General features: G+C 41.1%; 2 protein-coding genes across 2 annotated transcripts; both read right to left on the bottom strand.

Moving 5' to 3' along the window:
- Nucleotides 1–42: 42 nt before the first annotated feature.
- On the bottom strand, nt 43–6473 carry gba (glucosylceramidase beta). The gene is made up of 12 exons (XM_022756475.1): nt 6333–6473; nt 6095–6172; nt 5817–6008; nt 5584–5730; nt 4459–4592; nt 4205–4377; nt 4019–4108; nt 3769–3916; nt 2482–2706; nt 1865–2028; nt 1644–1760; nt 43–1563 (listed from the first exon to the last, which is right to left on the bottom strand). Exons 2-12 carry the CDS (start codon nt 6165–6167, stop codon nt 1458–1460), a joined length of 1569 nt encoding a protein of 522 aa, XP_022612196.1. The 5' UTR covers nt 6168–6172; nt 6333–6473; the 3' UTR covers nt 43–1457.
- Nucleotides 6474–7123: 650 nt separating this feature from the next.
- On the bottom strand, nt 7124–13069 carry dap3 (death associated protein 3). The gene is made up of 13 exons (XM_022756755.1): nt 12915–13069; nt 12704–12745; nt 11503–11616; nt 11300–11401; nt 11072–11180; nt 10872–10964; nt 10622–10752; nt 9745–9825; nt 8825–8989; nt 8621–8680; nt 8432–8521; nt 7449–7566; nt 7124–7357 (listed from the first exon to the last, which is right to left on the bottom strand). Exons 1-13 carry the CDS (start codon nt 12918–12920, stop codon nt 7272–7274), a joined length of 1197 nt encoding a protein of 398 aa, XP_022612476.1. The 5' UTR covers nt 12921–13069; the 3' UTR covers nt 7124–7271.
- Between the last annotated feature and the right edge of the window lie 5574 nt (nt 13070–18643).

Here is an 18643-nt window from a genome sequence, read left to right as displayed (position 1 = left end):
TGAACAGACGTCTTAACAGTCCATTGAGGTCTGCTAGATCTCTTTTTTTTTTTTTGCCTAATAACAAACCAGCCTAGATTGATGATGATCAAGCCCATGTCTTCTGTACTTCCACCTCTCCAGCAAACTCCTTTTCCATCTTTCTTGAAATGCACTGCTGCAATACACTCTTGTGGGGAAATGCCAGACTTTATATCACATACCATTCCCTCTTTACTCACCCGATGATTCGCTGAAACCTGCAACTGAGCCCTGTACGGCATATGGGAATACAGTAGGGGTTAATTTCACTTTTGGCATTTACAGAGCCTGGACCTAACAACATGAACACCTATAGCCCTGCAATAAATGTTCTGTTTATGAAGGGTTTAATGTAACATTTTTGTTGAGATTGTGTCAGGAAGACGTTGATTGAACTGTGGTTATTTATTCTGGTGGTGTTTAATTGGATCACATTGTAAGGGTGTTAAAGTTATTGTGTCCATCCTCTGTAGTGCTGCTATTCAGCAAAGAACACAGGAGTATTTTATAGGAATCATGTTGAGTCGCTGCTGTTTAATGGCAACAAATGGAAGCTTTGACATCAAATGAAAGCAAGGGATTCCTCACATCTTTCGGGACACTTCTACATCTGAAAAGAATAATCACAAACGTACCAGTAAGGGAATGAAATAAAAAATCTACAGCGCTCAGCCCATCATTTAATGCTTTATGATAATGATTTCACCATATTCCTTCTGGTGTATATATTATAAACAGATGGCACCCCTCTGTCATTTTATTCCTCTGTTTATGACCGTCTTTTGTTTCACATTTTTATCACATTTTTTTGATGTAAATAATTTTAGTCCCAACTACCTACGGTTTGCAAAGGAAAAAAAACATTGAGAATGGAGACACAAATGTGAAATACCTGGTTATTGAAACTGTATATTATATATATGAAAAAAAAATGTCTATGAGGTATTAATAAATTGACCAAAAAACTGTCATAGTTTAATTTTCATTGCTCACAATCCTGTTTATGCACATCATCTTATATCCTCTCTGCACCAAAAGATACATAAAACATTAGATGTGACATGGGATATTTTAGAACAATGTGTGGTTTATTTAAAATTCAAAAAATTAAATAGCAACAAAAGAAGGCATATACAAGCTCTGTACATTATTTATATGATTTCTTCTGAGATTTGACATGGTGAGGACACAAAGCGTCTTATTAGCTGGAAATCACAAGGCACGCCTGAGCATAGGTAATTCTGGTGAGTTGATACATTCATTACTTCCAGGTACCATCCCTGATAAGAACTGGTGCACAAGAAAAGGCATATTAAGATTTTGGCTGCCTGTCAAATGAGTCAATGTTATTTTAAGTGACCAACGAAATCAATCTGTGCTATGCTGAAAAGCAGGGCAGGTGGTAGAAATATACCTATATCCCCGTGCATTTATGGTCAGTGTGTGTTCCAAGCAAGTGTGAGCAATGAATGAGCCGGAGCAGTGGAAGTGATGTAGCCCACAGCCGGATCCCAGACTTCAAACTGGATCACTGATGATGACCTACAAAACAAACATGCACCCACAGTTCAGCACAATCCATTATCGCTCACACATATTCAAACAGATTTAATGTACAGTACCTGTTGAGCACGATGAGCACCACTGAGCCATCTGGTCTGTCAAAGGCGGTGTATTCCAGGTTTGTTTTCTGACTGGCAGACACCCCGACTCTCCGAGACTCCTCCCACAGGAATTTACTGTGTAAAAAAAGGAGATTTATGTCGTTCTCCTTGGACTGACACCTTGTGATGACGGAACAGGTGAAACACGACATACAGTGTGAACAAACATCATGTACTACCTGAAATGGGCCATGCTATAGAAAGATGGCTGTTTGTAGAAGATGTCGCGCTTTGCGTCCACTATAACAGGACTGTCCACAAAGTTTTTAACCCAGTTTGGTCCACCAGTCTGGTCCAATGCCAGGTTCCAGTCAGTCCAGCCAACCACATAGTGATTTAAGTCCTGCCATGGAGAAAACAGCCACAGCTTAGTATCTAGTCTGTGCTGTGTAACTGTAGTGAGATGTGTTGTTCTGTTTAAATTAATCCATCAGACTGGAGCCTGGTGTTTTGTTTACATGTGACAAGGACAGCACATCTACATAAACAAATCCCTCCTGATTCTCAAGACATCTAGAGGCTGAATGCACCCATGCAAAATGGATAGAATGGATAGAGTCCAATTTCCTTTGAGAATACAGAAGAAACAAGACACCAGTTCCAGCTTGCTTTGATGGCCTGCAGGCACTTTCTGAAGAGTATGTGCAGCAGAGTGCAACTTGTAAACCTGCACTGCAGCATCAGGGTAGGTGACTCACCTTTCTGGAACAACTCACAGCTTGTCAAATCTCACATCTGTTACCGTGGATCTGACTGAACAAGCAGAACCCTCATGCATAAGATAAGCTGATCATACCTCTATAATGTCATGTGCGTACTGTTCAGCCCTCTCCCAGCTCCCCAGCTTCACCCCTCTGTCTAGTGGGCTCCACCCAGCACAGGCCTCCGTGCCAAACAGGTAATACTCTGGATAGAGATGATGCGTGACTCCCAGGCTTATCCCAGCTGGGACAAGGCTGTCCATGTACCAGTGAACTGCCACACCGTGAATGTACCTTCCTGCATGAACATCATTCAGGACCTGCAGGGACAAGGGAAGGAAAAGGCTTGAGTGAAAACTAAATTTCCACATCAAATGCAGGCAAAAAAAGGCACCAATGTCCTTTTTTAATGATATGGGTTGTGGCACAGGAGGTTGTCCGCTAATCAGAAGGTCAGTATGTTGAAGTGTCCTTGACCTATTAGTTAAAAACATATTTGCATCTTATTGTGGGCTATCGCCTTTATAGACCAATAAACTAAAAGTGAGTTTGTTTCAACAGTGGATTATTCATGCAGGATGCTCTTTAAAAAAATACATTTTATGTTTCAGTCAGCACCACTGGAGCTGCAGCAAACACTATCACTACTGCTAGCTACAGTAGCTAGAAAGCTTATCATCTCATAATGAGCAAGAGTTGATTTTGGCAAAAGCTTAAATTAAATTTATCATTTTTATCCAGGTCGCATTAATATAACTGATTATATCATTAGGAATTATTGTTATATACCGCTGGGAAGTTCAGTGGTATAATAATAAATAATCCTAGGCTAAATTGCTCCTACTGGTTTTCCGTCATACTTTCATCCTTTGGGTGGTTTGACTGTGAAACGAGGTATTAAATTGTGCGGTAATAAAACGGTTTGAAAAAAAGCCTTAAATTTAACTTGGCAAACTCTGCAGACATCTGTTTTGTAGACAGAGCCTTGTTTAATCTTTTGTCCCGTCTCTTGTGGAATGGTTTAGGATGTTTCCTCCCTAGATTATTTCCTTCTGACAACGATTTTGATCCCAAAGATGTGGGACAGGAAGATGTAAAGGCTCCTTTATTCCCACAGCTGTGTCACCACAGAGTGAATGGTAGCTAACAACACTTATTTTACATTTCCCCCAGCATTCAAACACTGTTACCTTACCTTAAATCCTCTATACTTTGTTGAGCATAAAGTAGTTATGATCTTAAGATGTTATCTTTTATCAAATTCTGTTGTTATATGAATTCTATACTGAAGAGTTCTGATTTGTTTTCTGCAACACCAGTGTAGCCCCAGGTATAATAAAGTTTAGTATGGCCTCTCCCACTACTTCTGTCCTTGCACTCACCACTTTGGCCCAGTGAGGCAGCAGCAGGCGGTTGTCATCCAGTATGAGGATGTGAGTGTGTGGGTATGATGAAGCATGCAGAGCAGGGCCCAGGTCCAGAGCCACCCAGTCCCGCTGCTCCTCAGGCGTGAAGCCCAGAGCCTGGAAACTGCAGTGAGACAAAGACACTTCTCAGTCTGTTGTGAAGCCATGAGGATGGTTAATATTGTTTCGTATTAAAATTCAGTTGCAAAATGAATTGAGGAGAGACCTGTAGTTTGTCATCTGTCCTGCAGAGGGCTCGTTCCCTGTGGTCAAAGCCCAGAAGGTCAAGTTATATTTAGCATATTCCTCAAGGAATCTGAGAGGAAAGATTAAAGCAACCATCAGAATAAATTTCCCTTGTATCAAACATTACCAATGTGTGACATCACATTAAGGCAAAGCCATATGTCACCTGATATAGTACTGAGCCCATGTTTTATGCTCTTTGCCACCAGGATGGCCATTCAGGGAGCCCTTTCCTATCAGTGCACCATTAGTTTTCATCCAGGCGGGGGCGCTCCAGGCGCTAGCCAGCAGGGACAGGGGGTGAGGAGACAAGGCCTGTGCACGCTGCAGCAGAGGGATCTGAGGAGAAGAAGCAGAGGTGAGATGAGAGTGGAAGGACTGATGGACGCATGTGTGTGAGACAAAGAAAGAGAAAGAGACCTTCATGTTGATGTCCTCATGGGCCAGAGTGAAGTTGTCCAGGTTGTAGTCTCCAGCTGTGTCAGCGTAGGTGTACAGACGGGTGGAGAAGTCACAGCTGGCCATGGGGACTCGCACCACGCTGTAGCCGATACCTGCCAGAGACACAGCAGCAGTAACAAATAAGGCTGGGTGATCAATATGGGTGTCCTTTTGTTTCTGTACACAGATACAGTATGTTGCCGTGTGTGTTTTATAATTCATAAAAACATATTTCTGTTTTAAACTTTACTTTAACCCCCACTATTTAGCATTTATAACAATAAGTTCATTAATGGATATTATCACTTTGTAATATAGTTGTAAGCCGATGTAAGCGTTGCATTTGTAAACAACTATAACGCCTTCTGTGGGCCGCCATTAATGGAGCCTACAGAAACAGTAATGACGTGAAATGTTTTAAATCATTACTGTTAGTAATTACTGTACATTAACACACTTTATATCTGCTTACAACGACATTATAGTGTCTTACAAACCATTTATATTATTCCATAGAGCTTATGCTAAGTAGGGAGGTTTAAAATAAAATCTTACCCAGAATTGGATATTGAAGCTTTTGTTCTACACATTTTCATGAGAGTTTGGTCTCATGAAAAGGGAGAAAACAGTGGATCAGCTCATTACTCTCAACATTAGTTTGAATATTTTCTAAGTGATTCTTCATACATTATGGTGATATCTTAAAAAAAAAAAACAGCCTTACTGAAACCATGATAATGCTGTAAACCATATTGCCCAGCCCCAATAACGATCGATTGTTGCTTATACTGGACAATGTGGATTCTTATAATGATTATTATGATGATGATGTGTCACCCAAATTAGCTACATATAGACACCTCTGAGACTGTGTGAAATGTAATTTATGTTGTAAGTTATGTTGAGTTGTTGCTTTGTGTCAAACACTGATTTCTACATGTTCATATATGAAAAATGCACAAGTAAGAATAATAAATTTGTATCTAATTCCTGAATATACCTGGGAAGAACATGAACATAACGCTTCTCTGGTGCATTACCGTGGTATTACAGGCAGCTACCAGTGGAAATAAGTGGCCGCATACTTTTGCCTGTGTAGTGTACCTTCACTGGAGAAATACTGTCGTAGCAGCTGGTCCTGTGCACCAGCAGACAGGGACAGGATGTTGATGGCTGCTGCGTCTGTCATAGCTCCTCCAAATCCCCTGATCTTCTGGTACTTCTGGTAGTGAACAATAGTCAACCTGAGGCCTGACAGAGACACATAAACAGGAGAGATACTCTGTACCTGCTCCAACGCCACTGACAGCACAGTAAAAGCGCACTGCATCACTCACCTGCCCCCGTGCTGTTCACCTGGACCTGGCCCTGGCCTCGCTCTAGTCTGCTGCCCGCCATGCTGCTCAGGTAGGAGGAGTACTGACCCAGTGGAGGCAGGGTTACGGACCCAACACTGTCACAGTATGTTGAATTACACTCACACACCACTGAGTCATGGCCAAAGTTTCTGGCAACACATTTATTGCTTTCTGGGAGGAGAAGAGGGTATTGTTATTTTTCTGTCACACACTGACCTGGTGAAGAAAGTCATAGTAATAGTATTGTGTTGTGTTACCTGTTGAGAGGGTCACTTGTGCTGTGAGGAAAACAAGAGCCAAAAGCACAGCTGCTGGCAACGACAGCGCCATTTTATCTGGAAACAAAGTAGATCCAGGTGACATTGAACTAAACACGGGTTAAATCTGCGTCAAACAGCAAAACACAAATTAACAATGACCCAGCTGCTGTGTTTATTTAGCTGACACACACACATTTCATTGTCTTTCAGAGCACTTCACAGCAGATTAACTCACCTCAGAGGGGCCTGACAGAAACTCTGGCATGCCCTGTGAGGTAATTCAAATATCTACACTCCACCGTCACCTCACGTTCGTCCGGTCTGCCATACCGGAGACCGCTTCCCCGTTAAGTTTGCTGCGGCGAGGAAATGGACTTCTGGCATGTGTCATGTGACTTTGTAAACTGTCACGTGAACACCCATGCAGCAATCTGTCCCTGCAGCCAGGTGGCGCCGTACCTACAAATAGGTCATAGAAAAAAAAAAAGAATATACTTTATTGACCTTTTGGACTATTCTGATCACATTCAAAATTATTTTTATAATGTTTACAAATGTTTTTGATCCAATTGAGCTGCTTAAATAAAATTGGCTTTGGGAAATATTTTAATAATAAGTTATCTTATGACAGCTTTGCTCCATCTCTGCTGCAATTTTCCTTCTAGTTTCCAAACAGTGTCATTTGCAGAAAAATAAATGGCCATAACACCACTGTTCAAAAATAAAAACTTTTCAGTTTCACATGGTCACATGATTTAAGTTGGTCTATTTAATTATTTGATGTAATTTACACTTAAATTGTCTGGTTTCTGTATGTACATCCATTTTAGATTTTTGTGAAGTGGCTGCTGTGACTGTGCAATTTCTCTTTGGGATTAATATAATCCATCTGTTTTGTGATTAAAGATTGCATTTTGAATTTAATAAACAGTATCACTCTCAGAAGAAAAAAAAGAGTTCTTCCCAGTGGATTCCAACTAAATTTGTTTTCATAATTAAACATAGACAGTACTTCTTTACTTTGTTCAACATTTTATTATCAAAGTAACACACATGCATCATAATTTACACATTATAGACATGGACATTTGTATGTTTATGTATTTCCAGGACACTGATATTGTTTGTGTGATGTTTGTGTTTGTATGTGTGTGGTTTGAGTCTGTCTGTGACTTCACAGGAAGGCACAAATTCTTTCCAACATCGTTGGATTTCTGTTGCTCAAGAAAATTAGTTCTTTCTTCCCCTCTTCTGTTCGGCCTGATGGACAAAAAAAAATTCAAGTTAGTAAATCAGCACTTGCATGCCATTAGTATGTAATAGCAAAGCAATCAACATGATTATTATTTACTCTGTGGATGCTGCAGCCACTGGCGGTCCATATAATAAAGGTAACAGCTCTCAAACTCCTTCTCGCTGTAGTTGGACACAGACATTGGGACAAACGGGTCCATGGTGTCAAAACCCCTCTGATGAGCAGAACAGACAGGAAGTCAAAATACAGGAAATCAAAGCTGTCGTTTTCAGGTGTGTTTGACAGAAGAATCCATCATTGGTTAAAATAGCAAGTTCAGAGATGCAACATGATCACAAGCAAGGTCAGTTTCATTTGCATGATCACAAGAAAGTCCATATACAACACAAGCCCTGTCATAATATAATCATAATAATAATAAAACAAAAACAGATATCAGTATTTATATAATTCAGATGCACAGTGGGAAGAAATAAGTAATGCATATTTTTAGATGTGTATAAACCCATTAAAAAAAGACAAGTTCAAGTTAAGCCCACATGGTCAGTGGTCATGAAGAGAGGTCTAAATGATTAATTTTGTCCAATTATAACATCAACATTTTTTATTTGGTGAGACGAGTTCTGGTATACGACCCTACTTTGAGTTTTATAGTTCAATCATTGTCCAGCATAAATGGAAGAGGTGGGTGACGATGATGGATTTACTTGTCCATTAGGAAATTGATCTTTTGACATGCAGCAGACATCAGATAAATACGACTGCAATAAATAATATTATAATCCACTACGACAACATGACGACACAACGCTGGCAACAGGTACAGCTTTCAGCAACAAAACGAACTGAACAAACCAGACAAGATGGAAACACATTCGAAAATTCATTCTGGTCAAGTTTCTGTTCCACAAGGCTTTTCTTATATGCCCCTGACCCTGATGATTGAAGTGATGCAGCCTTCAGGTCAGAATTGCAATTTCTTGACTAATGACCAAACTTAGGGAAAGAGAAGAAAAGACTAATCTACTGTCAGAGCTTGAAGGCAATTGGTATGGATAAAAAAAAAAAAAGTACAATACCTCTCCTAGCAGCTCTTGAGGCAAGTAGGCAGATTTTGAAATGTAGAGAGACCCCGTCTGAGACACAGTGGCGATGATGGCGCCTCCAGTCTGAGACAGGAGAGTGAGAGTGTTAATGAAAAAAAAAAGAAAAAGAAACATAATATTCTCATGTAGCTATGGTCAACGCCTTTAGTGTGTTCTTCTCACCCAGTCGTTCTTCATCATCTTCCTCAGGTTATAAACCAAAGTGAGCTCATGTGGATCCACCTGATGGTGGTGAGAGAGAGAGAGAGAGAGAGAGAGAGAGAGAGCGAGAGAGGGAGAGACATAAGACTTCCTGTCAATGGAAAGTGGAACAGAGACATTAAGACAAGTATGAGGCATGACAGTTTTGTGAATATGTTTCCTCACAGCGCTCTTATCCTCCTTCTTGATGGTAGATCTTCCCCACAGGGCATTGACACCATCCACAGCCACGGCCAGGCGGAAGTTTGACTCCGGCTGCCCGCTTTGCAGCCTCAGTTCCTTCATCACCGCCCCCACCACATCACTGCTGCTCTTCACACGAGATATACCCTACGGCAAAGGAAACTCCATCAAAGCCTGATATATTATGTAGGGGAAATCTTAAGGACTGAAATAGTAACAGTAGTAACAATAAATCTGAGCAACTGAGTTATAGTCAAATAGCACAATTTCTGTCCTTTTAATCTTGTGCTGTTCAGTACAGATGCCAAAACTGGAGCTCTGAAACAGATTCAGTGAGAAAGAAAATACAACATCTGTCAGTCTAACCTATTTTGTCAAGTAACGTCCTGTCAGATGGCTGGTTATCAGTATAAGATCTAACCACATTTATACACCACAACAAGCTCACAGTAACACCAGCAATCACCTAGAAATAGCTTCACTGACAGGTCAGACACACTGTAGCAGCACTAATATCCCAACGTTTCCCTTATCTTAGAGCAAATGATATGCTGAACAACAGCTGAGCAAAATGACAAAAAGTGAGAGATTCACAGGCTGCAAATAAATCTGCTGCTCGTTTAGTCCTTTGTACATGTGTGGTACAAAAATATTGTGCTGATCCATCACCATGCCCAGCTCATCGAATATTGATCACCACTAAGCACAGGCAAGGTAATAGATGAAACTTTAATGATCCCTGTGGGGAAATCAGTCCAGTAGGTAACAGATAGAAATATGAAAAATGTCTTGAAGGAGGAGATAAACCACATCTCCAGTGAACAAAAATATCAAAAGCAGAAAAATAAAGAGCTGAAGGCAGGACATCCAGGCTCCCACTCATCTACACTGTGAGGACTCACCTGATCCACCAACTGTCCTAGTAGACTTCCCTCCTCAGTGAACTCTCTCTTTGTCCACACATAACGATGCTTTGTCTTTATCTAGGAAAGAAACAGCACAGTTTCACTGACCAGTTCTATATGGACTAGGTTCTCATCTGAGTTTCTTTCCTCACAGAGGAAATGTGGGAAGTAAGGATCGAGGTTCATATAAAGTTATAAATGTTTTAGTTCCACGACAATAATTACATCCATTAATATCTCAAACGAGAATCTTTAAGCTGCTCAGTGTTTCCTTTCTAGTCACATTACTTGCATGTGTGTCAACATGTTTAAGACTGTGTTGCTTTGTGGGGATTTTCTTGAGCAAAATGCGATGTGAGTGCTGAGTAGAGTTAACTTCCTAGATTGTCTTTAACAAACATTGTCAGATTACTCTATAATGTGACTATTTACCTTATTACAAGCCAGACAGTATTTTGATAAAGGTGTTTATATTGACTGCAAACCTGTTCCATCCATTTTCATTTTGACACACAACAGAGCAGGGTCTGACTTTGTACTGATTACAATAAAATGTCAGACTTTTCCTTCATCATGCTGCTGTTGCTACTGTGCCAACGCCTTCTTTTTAGTTTTACACATGGGTAGATTCAGGTGGTATCATCAAGCAGTTTAACTGCTTAACATATATCAGTAACTGCTGTGAAGACGCAGTGGCGGCTCATTTAATGCCCATTAATGCCTAAGCGCTTGTTAATAATGTGACAAATCTTGTAAAACTCCACAAGTCTTATACATATATTCAGAATCATTTAGTTTATATTGTAAAATTGCAGCAAATGTAAATATCAACTGAGACTGATGTTCATGAACTAAACTGCCTAAAAATTGTTACCGTTGAAAGGAATTTCTCATTGGTGGTCCTGAAGCTTCGTAACCATTCAGCAGCTTGTAATGGCTGGTCAAAGCGAGAGGTGTTATAGGATGAGGGCAGCAGCTCTTTACAGTTCTTCACCCAGATGTGAGCTGTATAATTTAAAAAAAAAAAAAAAAAACACACACAGAGAAGACGTAGAAGGGGTTAACTATTGAAACTTTCTGGTTACCAGTCAGCAATCTGTTATGTGTGACAGTGGTTGTCTCACCGTCAGGAATATGCAGCACCAGCCATCCCTGTGTGTAGCAGAAGTGGAGTGTGTGACAGAGAGACATCGTCTTCCCACTGCCCTGCAACCCGTCTGAACGACTTCATAAGGTCAACAATAGTCAACAAATCAGGATCTTCAAGAGGAGTGTGTTCATTTTTTCTGTCTGTGTGTGGCGACTGTGTATTTTTGAAGGATACAGAATAAATATCGCTGTGCAGGTTTGCTGTAATCTGTTTTCTTCAGGTACGAGATGACCTCCAGAGCTGGCTGCCTCACCATTATACAGGCTTCATTGAACGCCTTCACCTATAAAATCATACATGAAAAAATGTCTTAATTGTAGACATTTTACCAAGTCATAAAATATTATCCATGACCCATTAAAACAAATATATATTGTGCATGAGATACAAACAGGAACCCACCTGCTGTTGATAACGCCAGGGGAGGCCACGAGGGAACAGCGTGTGGATGTGTGCAGAGGGCAGAGTGTAATACTGTCCTATATGTTTCTCAGACTGACATGCCTGGAGAGACACAAACAGTGAGCTCACCAGCTAAAAAATCATAGATCACCAATCATAGCACACCACGGTGAGGATATTAGTTGTCTGAACACTTTGCTCACCGGATCATTCTCCTGCGTTCTGAAAACTGAGAATGGCTCAGATTCTGACTCTACAGCCACAGCCTCCTGCTGCTGCCCACACCCACTGGTATGGAGGGTCCTTACATGTGTTACCTGTTAATGTTTAGTGGAGGGAATATTCTTATTCACAATTTATATATATTGTGTTTTTGGTATATTTAGTCATACACTGAAAGCACAATATATACAGGGGGTCAAGAAATATAACACAAATAGAACAAATAGTAATGTGTGTTAATATGTGACAAAATATATTTTTAGATATAATACCTAAAAAATGAATCCAATACCTTAATACACTGATGAAAAGCCTTCAGTTTAAACTGAGCCAAATCAAAAGGCTTCAATGTAAACATGTACTGTGATCTACATTTATCCATCATGTCATCTGACAGGCATTTTCAGAAAAAGCTTAACTCAAGTTTTATGATAAATTTAAAGTGCATTTCAAACTTAAATCACACAGGTGAATCTTTCTGCAGCTCCTCTTGGACTGAATGGACGCACCGAGTGTTCAAAAGAAAGATGCTGAGTCTTAAATGAGTACATAAATACCTCAACAGTTTCATTATTCATTATATTTTCATTATCAATTAATCTGCAGACCATTTTCAATTAATCATTTAGATCATTAAAAGTCAAAAAATGTCATAAATGCCCATCAGTACTTTGCAGAGACATGACAGATGACAATTTTTATTTTTTTTATTTTAATGAAATTCTCAGCAGAAAATCATTTCACTTGAGAGACTGATATCGGAGACTATTTGGTACCGTTTAACCATTTCTGCTTGAAAAAAATCTAAATCGTTGGTGATTATTTTTCTGTTGATTAGCTGTTGAAAGCTTTCTAACGATTTACTTAATGTTCCTTTTGACCATTTTTACATAGTTACCAAATGAGAGTTTACCTAAACCTATGAGGCAGTACATTTTGATACACTATACACCAAACCTTGAAAATAACTACACCAGTTATCTTACCCATGGTTAGATTTCTTTAGAGGGTTTATTGACAGGCATGTAAATTAATGCACAGTTACATAATTTCCTCCCTTGCGTTGTAAACAGAGCAGCTGCCCATGGTCAAAATGTCTAAAAGGGATTATTGTCATTGTACAGTCCACAGGTTATGTGTCTGCGGCTTCTCACTTCAACGTCTTGCTAATAGTGACCTCACCGTTTGCCGTAGTCTGAAGGACAGTCTGTGAAGCGCCATGATCTGAAACACGGAGGAAGACATGAATTAAAGTCATATTTCAGGAAACCTCAGGCTCCAAAGCAGCAGGTAATGTGCAAACTCACACCACAGTCCCGTAACCTTGCGTAAACCCTTAGCTAACAGCTAACATCAGCAGTGCGGACCTATGTGAGCACATGAAGCCGTTTACCTGCATTCAGCTCATTAAATGTCCACTGGCGAGGTCTTCGGGTAATGTCATATAGAGAGAAACGTCCTGGCTTTTACGTTAGGCAGAGAGTAAACCTTACACCTCCAGGCCAAGTCAATGTGCCAGAGCCACCATGGACACCGCCATCATGCAGCGCTGAGCAGGAAGTGACGTGACGCCATCACAAATCTGTTTGGCCAATCAGGTGCGAGGAGCCAGGCGACAACAACAGAGGAAAATGGAGTTTATCCGACTTTGACATGTTTCACCTGTAATAATAATCCATGCAGGTAGACTAATGACAGCTGTAAACATATTGTGGAGGTGTTCAGTGCGTAATAACCAGTTTAAAAGCACTAAACATGGCTGTTTTGACAGGAGTCCTGTGAGATTTTGCCCACTTTTTATTTTCTAAACCTATAGTAAGGCCCAGTGGGGGAGTTAACTACTAGATCTGTAGTGGAAATAGGGAGATTAAGAAAAAAATGTTACAAGCCACTTTTACAAAGGAGATAACAATAACAGTGTATACTAACATCATAGAGCAAACTTACATTACACTTACCTCTATATTTGTTATGCTTTTGAAATATCAATATCCACATTTTGTACCACACTTTCACACTCCATATTGCTGCGTTTGTCATATTCCATGTTCTACATTCAATTTTTACTCAATTCTTACATTCTACTAACTCCTTAGGACTACATACTTGCTTTTTCAACTTTTTATCACCTGAATTTGCTCTTTAAATTCTGTTCTATTCTAAAAAATATATCTTTGCATTTTTCTCTATTTCATTAGATGCACTATGCACAGTCTGGATATAGTAACTAAGCATTTGACTGCACACTGTGTGTGAATATGTGTGTGTGTGTGTGTGTGACAATTTTTTTAATCTTCCTTTTCATTTTTAGAACTTTACAATTTGCAATCATGATGTGTGCTACACATACAGTCTACAGCAAACATCATACAAATAATTGACTGTATGTGAAATGTAAAGTAGCAGCTGGATTACCAGCCAGGCTAAGAGAGAAACTGCCTCTAAGGCTCAAAGCCACAGGAGCTCAAAAAGTTCACTCTTTGTGCACAAGTTATACACAATTTGAATTCATTCAAACTGGCTTAGGAATATGCACTGCTAAAATACAATATCAACAAAGGTGTTTGTGTATTTTCATCTAATCTGTGTCAAAATCTAGTTGTGGTTTAGATAGTTTAGTCTAGCTGTGGTTCTTTTTGATTAAGTACATCTGTTATTGTACCTAAGTGAGCAGAGCCTTTTTCTTTATCAAGATCTGATTTGATTTGAGCCACATGGACCAGTGACAGCTAATGATAGGGTGTCAGTTGGTTTCTACTTAACTTAAACACTAGGGGCCTTATGGCAAGTCCTGCATCATTACAGCATGCTGAGGATCTGTCTTATAATGGGACCCAAATCAAAATCCAGCTTTAAAAACTTTATTTTTAGGTGATATCGCCTTCATTAGTGCATATTTTTAAATAATTGTATATTTCATTTTGATTGTCGGTAGCTATCTATTGGACAAACAGCAACCCTGTACAGGTAGTTCCGGCTTGTCAACTGGGTATGGGTGAACTTCATGTATAGTGTTGTATATTTACTGGGAGGTTACAGTGTACATAGACAATGCACAGGGGGCAAGTAAAAGCCCAAAAGCTTTTTTTTTTTCTTTTTTTTTTTTTTACTGCGGATCCATAGTGTGTTAATCTGGTTCTGTGCATAGACATATAAACAACAAAATAGCAGAAATGATGGTATTACTACTCCTACTACTGCTAGTACTGAATAAAAGTATAAATCTATAATTACTATAATCGTTTTATCAATAGTATTTTCGATTAGCTATAACTTTATTTTAATCTTTATATTAAAATATGTTTTTAAAATATGTATAATCAGATTGTTTTGTTGTGCACTATATAGATGTGTTGTTCCCACTGCATGAAAAACACTGCTTGCAGTTTACGATCAGTCTTTTTTCTGTTGCATCGTGATAGATGATAAACAATCTCACAGATTAACTTTTTAATAAGTGCTCAGCCCAGTCTGCCCTTCTTTCCTCTCTCTTACACTGTGTAAGATGAATCCCGTATTATATTACACGATGCAACTTTTCAGCTGCTCCTCGGATCCTACCAGCAGCCTATTTTTGCCAAGTCGTCGCCATTTTATTAAGCGTCTAAATAGCCCTCCCCAATCGCCTATTATGAACCGCAATGAGATCCTGTGCTGTATTCACCGTTTTATCCCCTCCTCTGGCCACATGAAAATGGCCACGCAGTTGCATTCCCGCACATCCACCAACCCCTCTGCTCCGTCAGCCTGTAACCACTGTAGCGCACACACACACACACACACACACACACACACACACACACACACACACACACACACACACACACACACACACACACACACACACTGCTGCAGCCTTCAGCCCTCAGCCCTGACACGTTAACAGCCTGTGCGCATACGAGAGCCCGATCTGAGCCATTATCATAGGCGGGAGCGATGTAACTTTCCCCGAGAGAAGTGGCGAAATACAGCTCCAGGAGTGTAACCAGTCCGCCACCTAGCTGCGGAGACGCGCCGACGGAGATCTGTCGAGTGTATGATTATGAAAACACCCGCGCCAATGTTGTTGCACAGTAGGCTCTGCGCTCTGATGGGACTGAAACTCGGTTTTAGGAGGTGTTTTAACCTCCGCTGGCCTTAGTTATGTAATCAAAGCAACATCTAATGCACCAAAAGCTGTGGATTGCTGTTGGTGCGAAGAGGAGAGCAGGACAGCAACACCTTAACCTCCTGCCTAAACGCAGTTGGCTCTGGGACGCGCTCTCGGGTAAGTAGCCTACGTAGCCTTATTACAGCTTGTCATGGCAGTCTGTATTATTGTGTGCAGGCCTGTCATCAGCAGCCAGCTCAAAGCACAGTAGGTTACAGAGAATTTCGTGCATCCGCTGTAGCGCTAATTTTATCCCTTGTTGCTGAGTGTGTTTCCCCTCTGTTCTCCGTGCGTGGTGATATTTCTTATTTCAGTGTTGCTGACACCAGCAGAAGGGCTAGCAGAGGACAGATAGAAGAGAAAAAGGTGGCTCGGGACTAATCCACATCACAAACACCATCAGCAAGCACATTTTCGTGCTACGTAGCCCCCACTTCCATGTTGAGTTTCAGTGTGCAGCTGTGAATGTTTTTTAAGACGCTGAAATGTGCGATATATTTTATTCCCGAGACAGGAGTGACGACAACAACAGCACGTGCATGTGTGTATCATTTGTAAGTGCGACAGCATCAGGCGGATAGTGATTTTCAGAGGTGCGCAAAGTCATTATGGAGAAGGAAGCTCCTGTTGACGTCCTCAGTAAAGCAGTGATAGGTTGCTCCAGTGCGGTAACACCCCCACTGCCCGTACTGTATCTACAGTAGCAACATCAGTCAGCCTACGCAGCTGCGACCTGGGTACACAATGTACGACCAACACACTTCTAATACACTAACTAATGTGTGTGTGTGTGTGTGCGTGTGTGTGTGTGCGCGCGCGCGCGTGTGTGTGAGGAGGAGGGAGAGACTCACGTGAGAAACTTCCCCCTGTATATGAGGAGTTCAGGCTGCACCTATACCGTGTGAGCCTTCATGGTTCAGTATGTGTGTGAGATGCCATCACTACAGCACCCTAATTTCCAGGGGGCAGGGCTGCTGTGCTCCTGCTGTTGTCAGGCAGATGACAGTGGTGTGTTGTAGTTATTGATGATAACACCGTCATGGGATGGTGATGATGATGGCTTGGAAATATGGTGGGCCATTATCATGATTTAATCGTCGCCTCAGCGCTGCCGAGGAACCACACTGACTACGGTGTCAAGTCCACCCATCATCCTGTCACTGGGAATAGCTTCTGGTCTAATGTTAGAATAATTTTGAGTTATGTTTTAGAGGTATAGTTCTGGAGAGTATAAAAAGCTATTAGTATGCACTTTGACTGATGTTGAATGGGCTTGCCCTTTTAAGTTTGAAAACCTGCCACTCATATTCTCTTCTTATAGTCACTTTGCACAACTCGACTGTGACCTATATGACTCAAGCTTCTCCTCATGCCTGGATCCGCTTCACTCTGCTCTCTCATCTCGCGGGTCAGGCGTCTGGGCTAGAGGTCACGACAAAAAGTGGCTGCTGTTATTTAAGAGGACCACTGTCCATCTCTGTGCTCATTTTATTTTATTGTAAGGAGGTTTGGCCTCGGAAATGCTTTCCAATACGGTTACATAACAGCAGTTACTGGAACAGATGTTGATTTGAGCTCAGTATGATTCAAGGAAAGGGTTTGGGTGTGTAGGGACCAAGAGGCACGAGAGATAGCCCACTGAGCTCTTAAATGAAAACATTATCTGAGATGCTCTTGTAAGTTTAAGGGGGCAGTTCAGCGCGTTGAGGGACAGACGAGCTATTTCATAAGAGGCTCTCAGGAGAGATCTGCAAGAATGCTTGGCAGGGTGTGTTTTATTAGAAAATGGATGAGTGTCTCCCTTAATGAGAGGGAGACTGTAATGAAGGAAGCGTGACAGAAGATGCTGCTTCCCTTTGATACGTTAGGTTAGAAACTGGGCTGAACATGGTGCGAGTGAGAGTGAAAGTTTTTCTGGTGGAAAGGAGAATGTTATTTTAGGGTGTGTTACTTTGCTGTAATGTCACATTAAAAGTCCATTTACAATGGGGTCAATGAAAAGCTTACTTGACTTAGAGGAAGCAATGGGAGGAGGAGGAATTTGCACTCCTTTCCAAAAATAAGTTTTACCCTTTCCTACGGATTTGTGTTACCACTACTGAAAGGGGAGGAGGGGAACGGTCGGACCGTGAATGGAGGGATTTAGGTTGGAGAGGAGAAAAAGAACGAAGTGGAGGAGGAAATATGGTTCTGATTAACATGGATACAGTGTATGAGTTGACCATTTTACTGTGTGGTCTACAGAGAGAGAGAGAGAGAGAGAGAGAGAGAGAGAGAGAGGGAGAGAGAGAGTGGATGGGACTAATAGAGAATGCATGCAAAAGCTTTCTGCCAAACATGAAAAGGGGAGTTTCGGAGAGAAAAGAAAGTACAGCAGAGGGAAGGGTGGGAGGAGAAGTGCTTGTGGGAGTAGCTGAGAACAGAAGGCGCAAAGACAGTGGGGAGAGGAGGGGAGGAGACTGGATCAAGTGTTTGAATTAGTCAGGAGCTGATTGATTGATATATTGATTTGGGAAAGAAGAGGCAGAGTAAGGATTAGGACATAAGTAGAACTGTAGAGGTTTAAGGAGTCTGTCAGAGCTGCTGTTATTTACAGTTTTTCAGAGAAAACTAGCTGATGGTGTTTTTGAAGAACGTGAGTAGGTCTTTCTTCCCGTTAGTGCCGACATTCTGGGAATCAGCAGCGTTGATTGGCCCCTTGGGCTTTCTGTACGATGAGATCATCTCTGTGGACACAGACTTTAGCACCTCTCTACAGCTGCCTGCAGGAAGGGGACTTTCCCCTCAATGCCTGTACTGCTACTATTCAGCATCTGAGCTCACTGAAATGACTAATCACTGGTCTCTCTATCTTTCTCTCTGTGTCTGTCTGTCTGTCTGTCCCTTCCCTCTCTCTGTGCCTCAATCTTACTCCCTCTCAGTTCGAGCCTGAAAGAGAAGAGAGAGACCTTCGCTGGATGAAGGCACCCAAC

This window comes from Seriola dumerili, unplaced genomic scaffold (assembly GCF_002260705.1).
Source record: "Seriola dumerili isolate Sdu_G_001 unplaced genomic scaffold, Sdu_1.0 BDQW01000258.1, whole genome shotgun sequence".
NCBI lineage: Eukaryota > Metazoa > Chordata > Actinopteri > Carangiformes > Carangidae > Seriola > Seriola dumerili.
The sequence above is the reverse complement of the archived record's forward strand: the minus strand, read 5'-3'. Positions and strand labels throughout refer to the sequence as shown.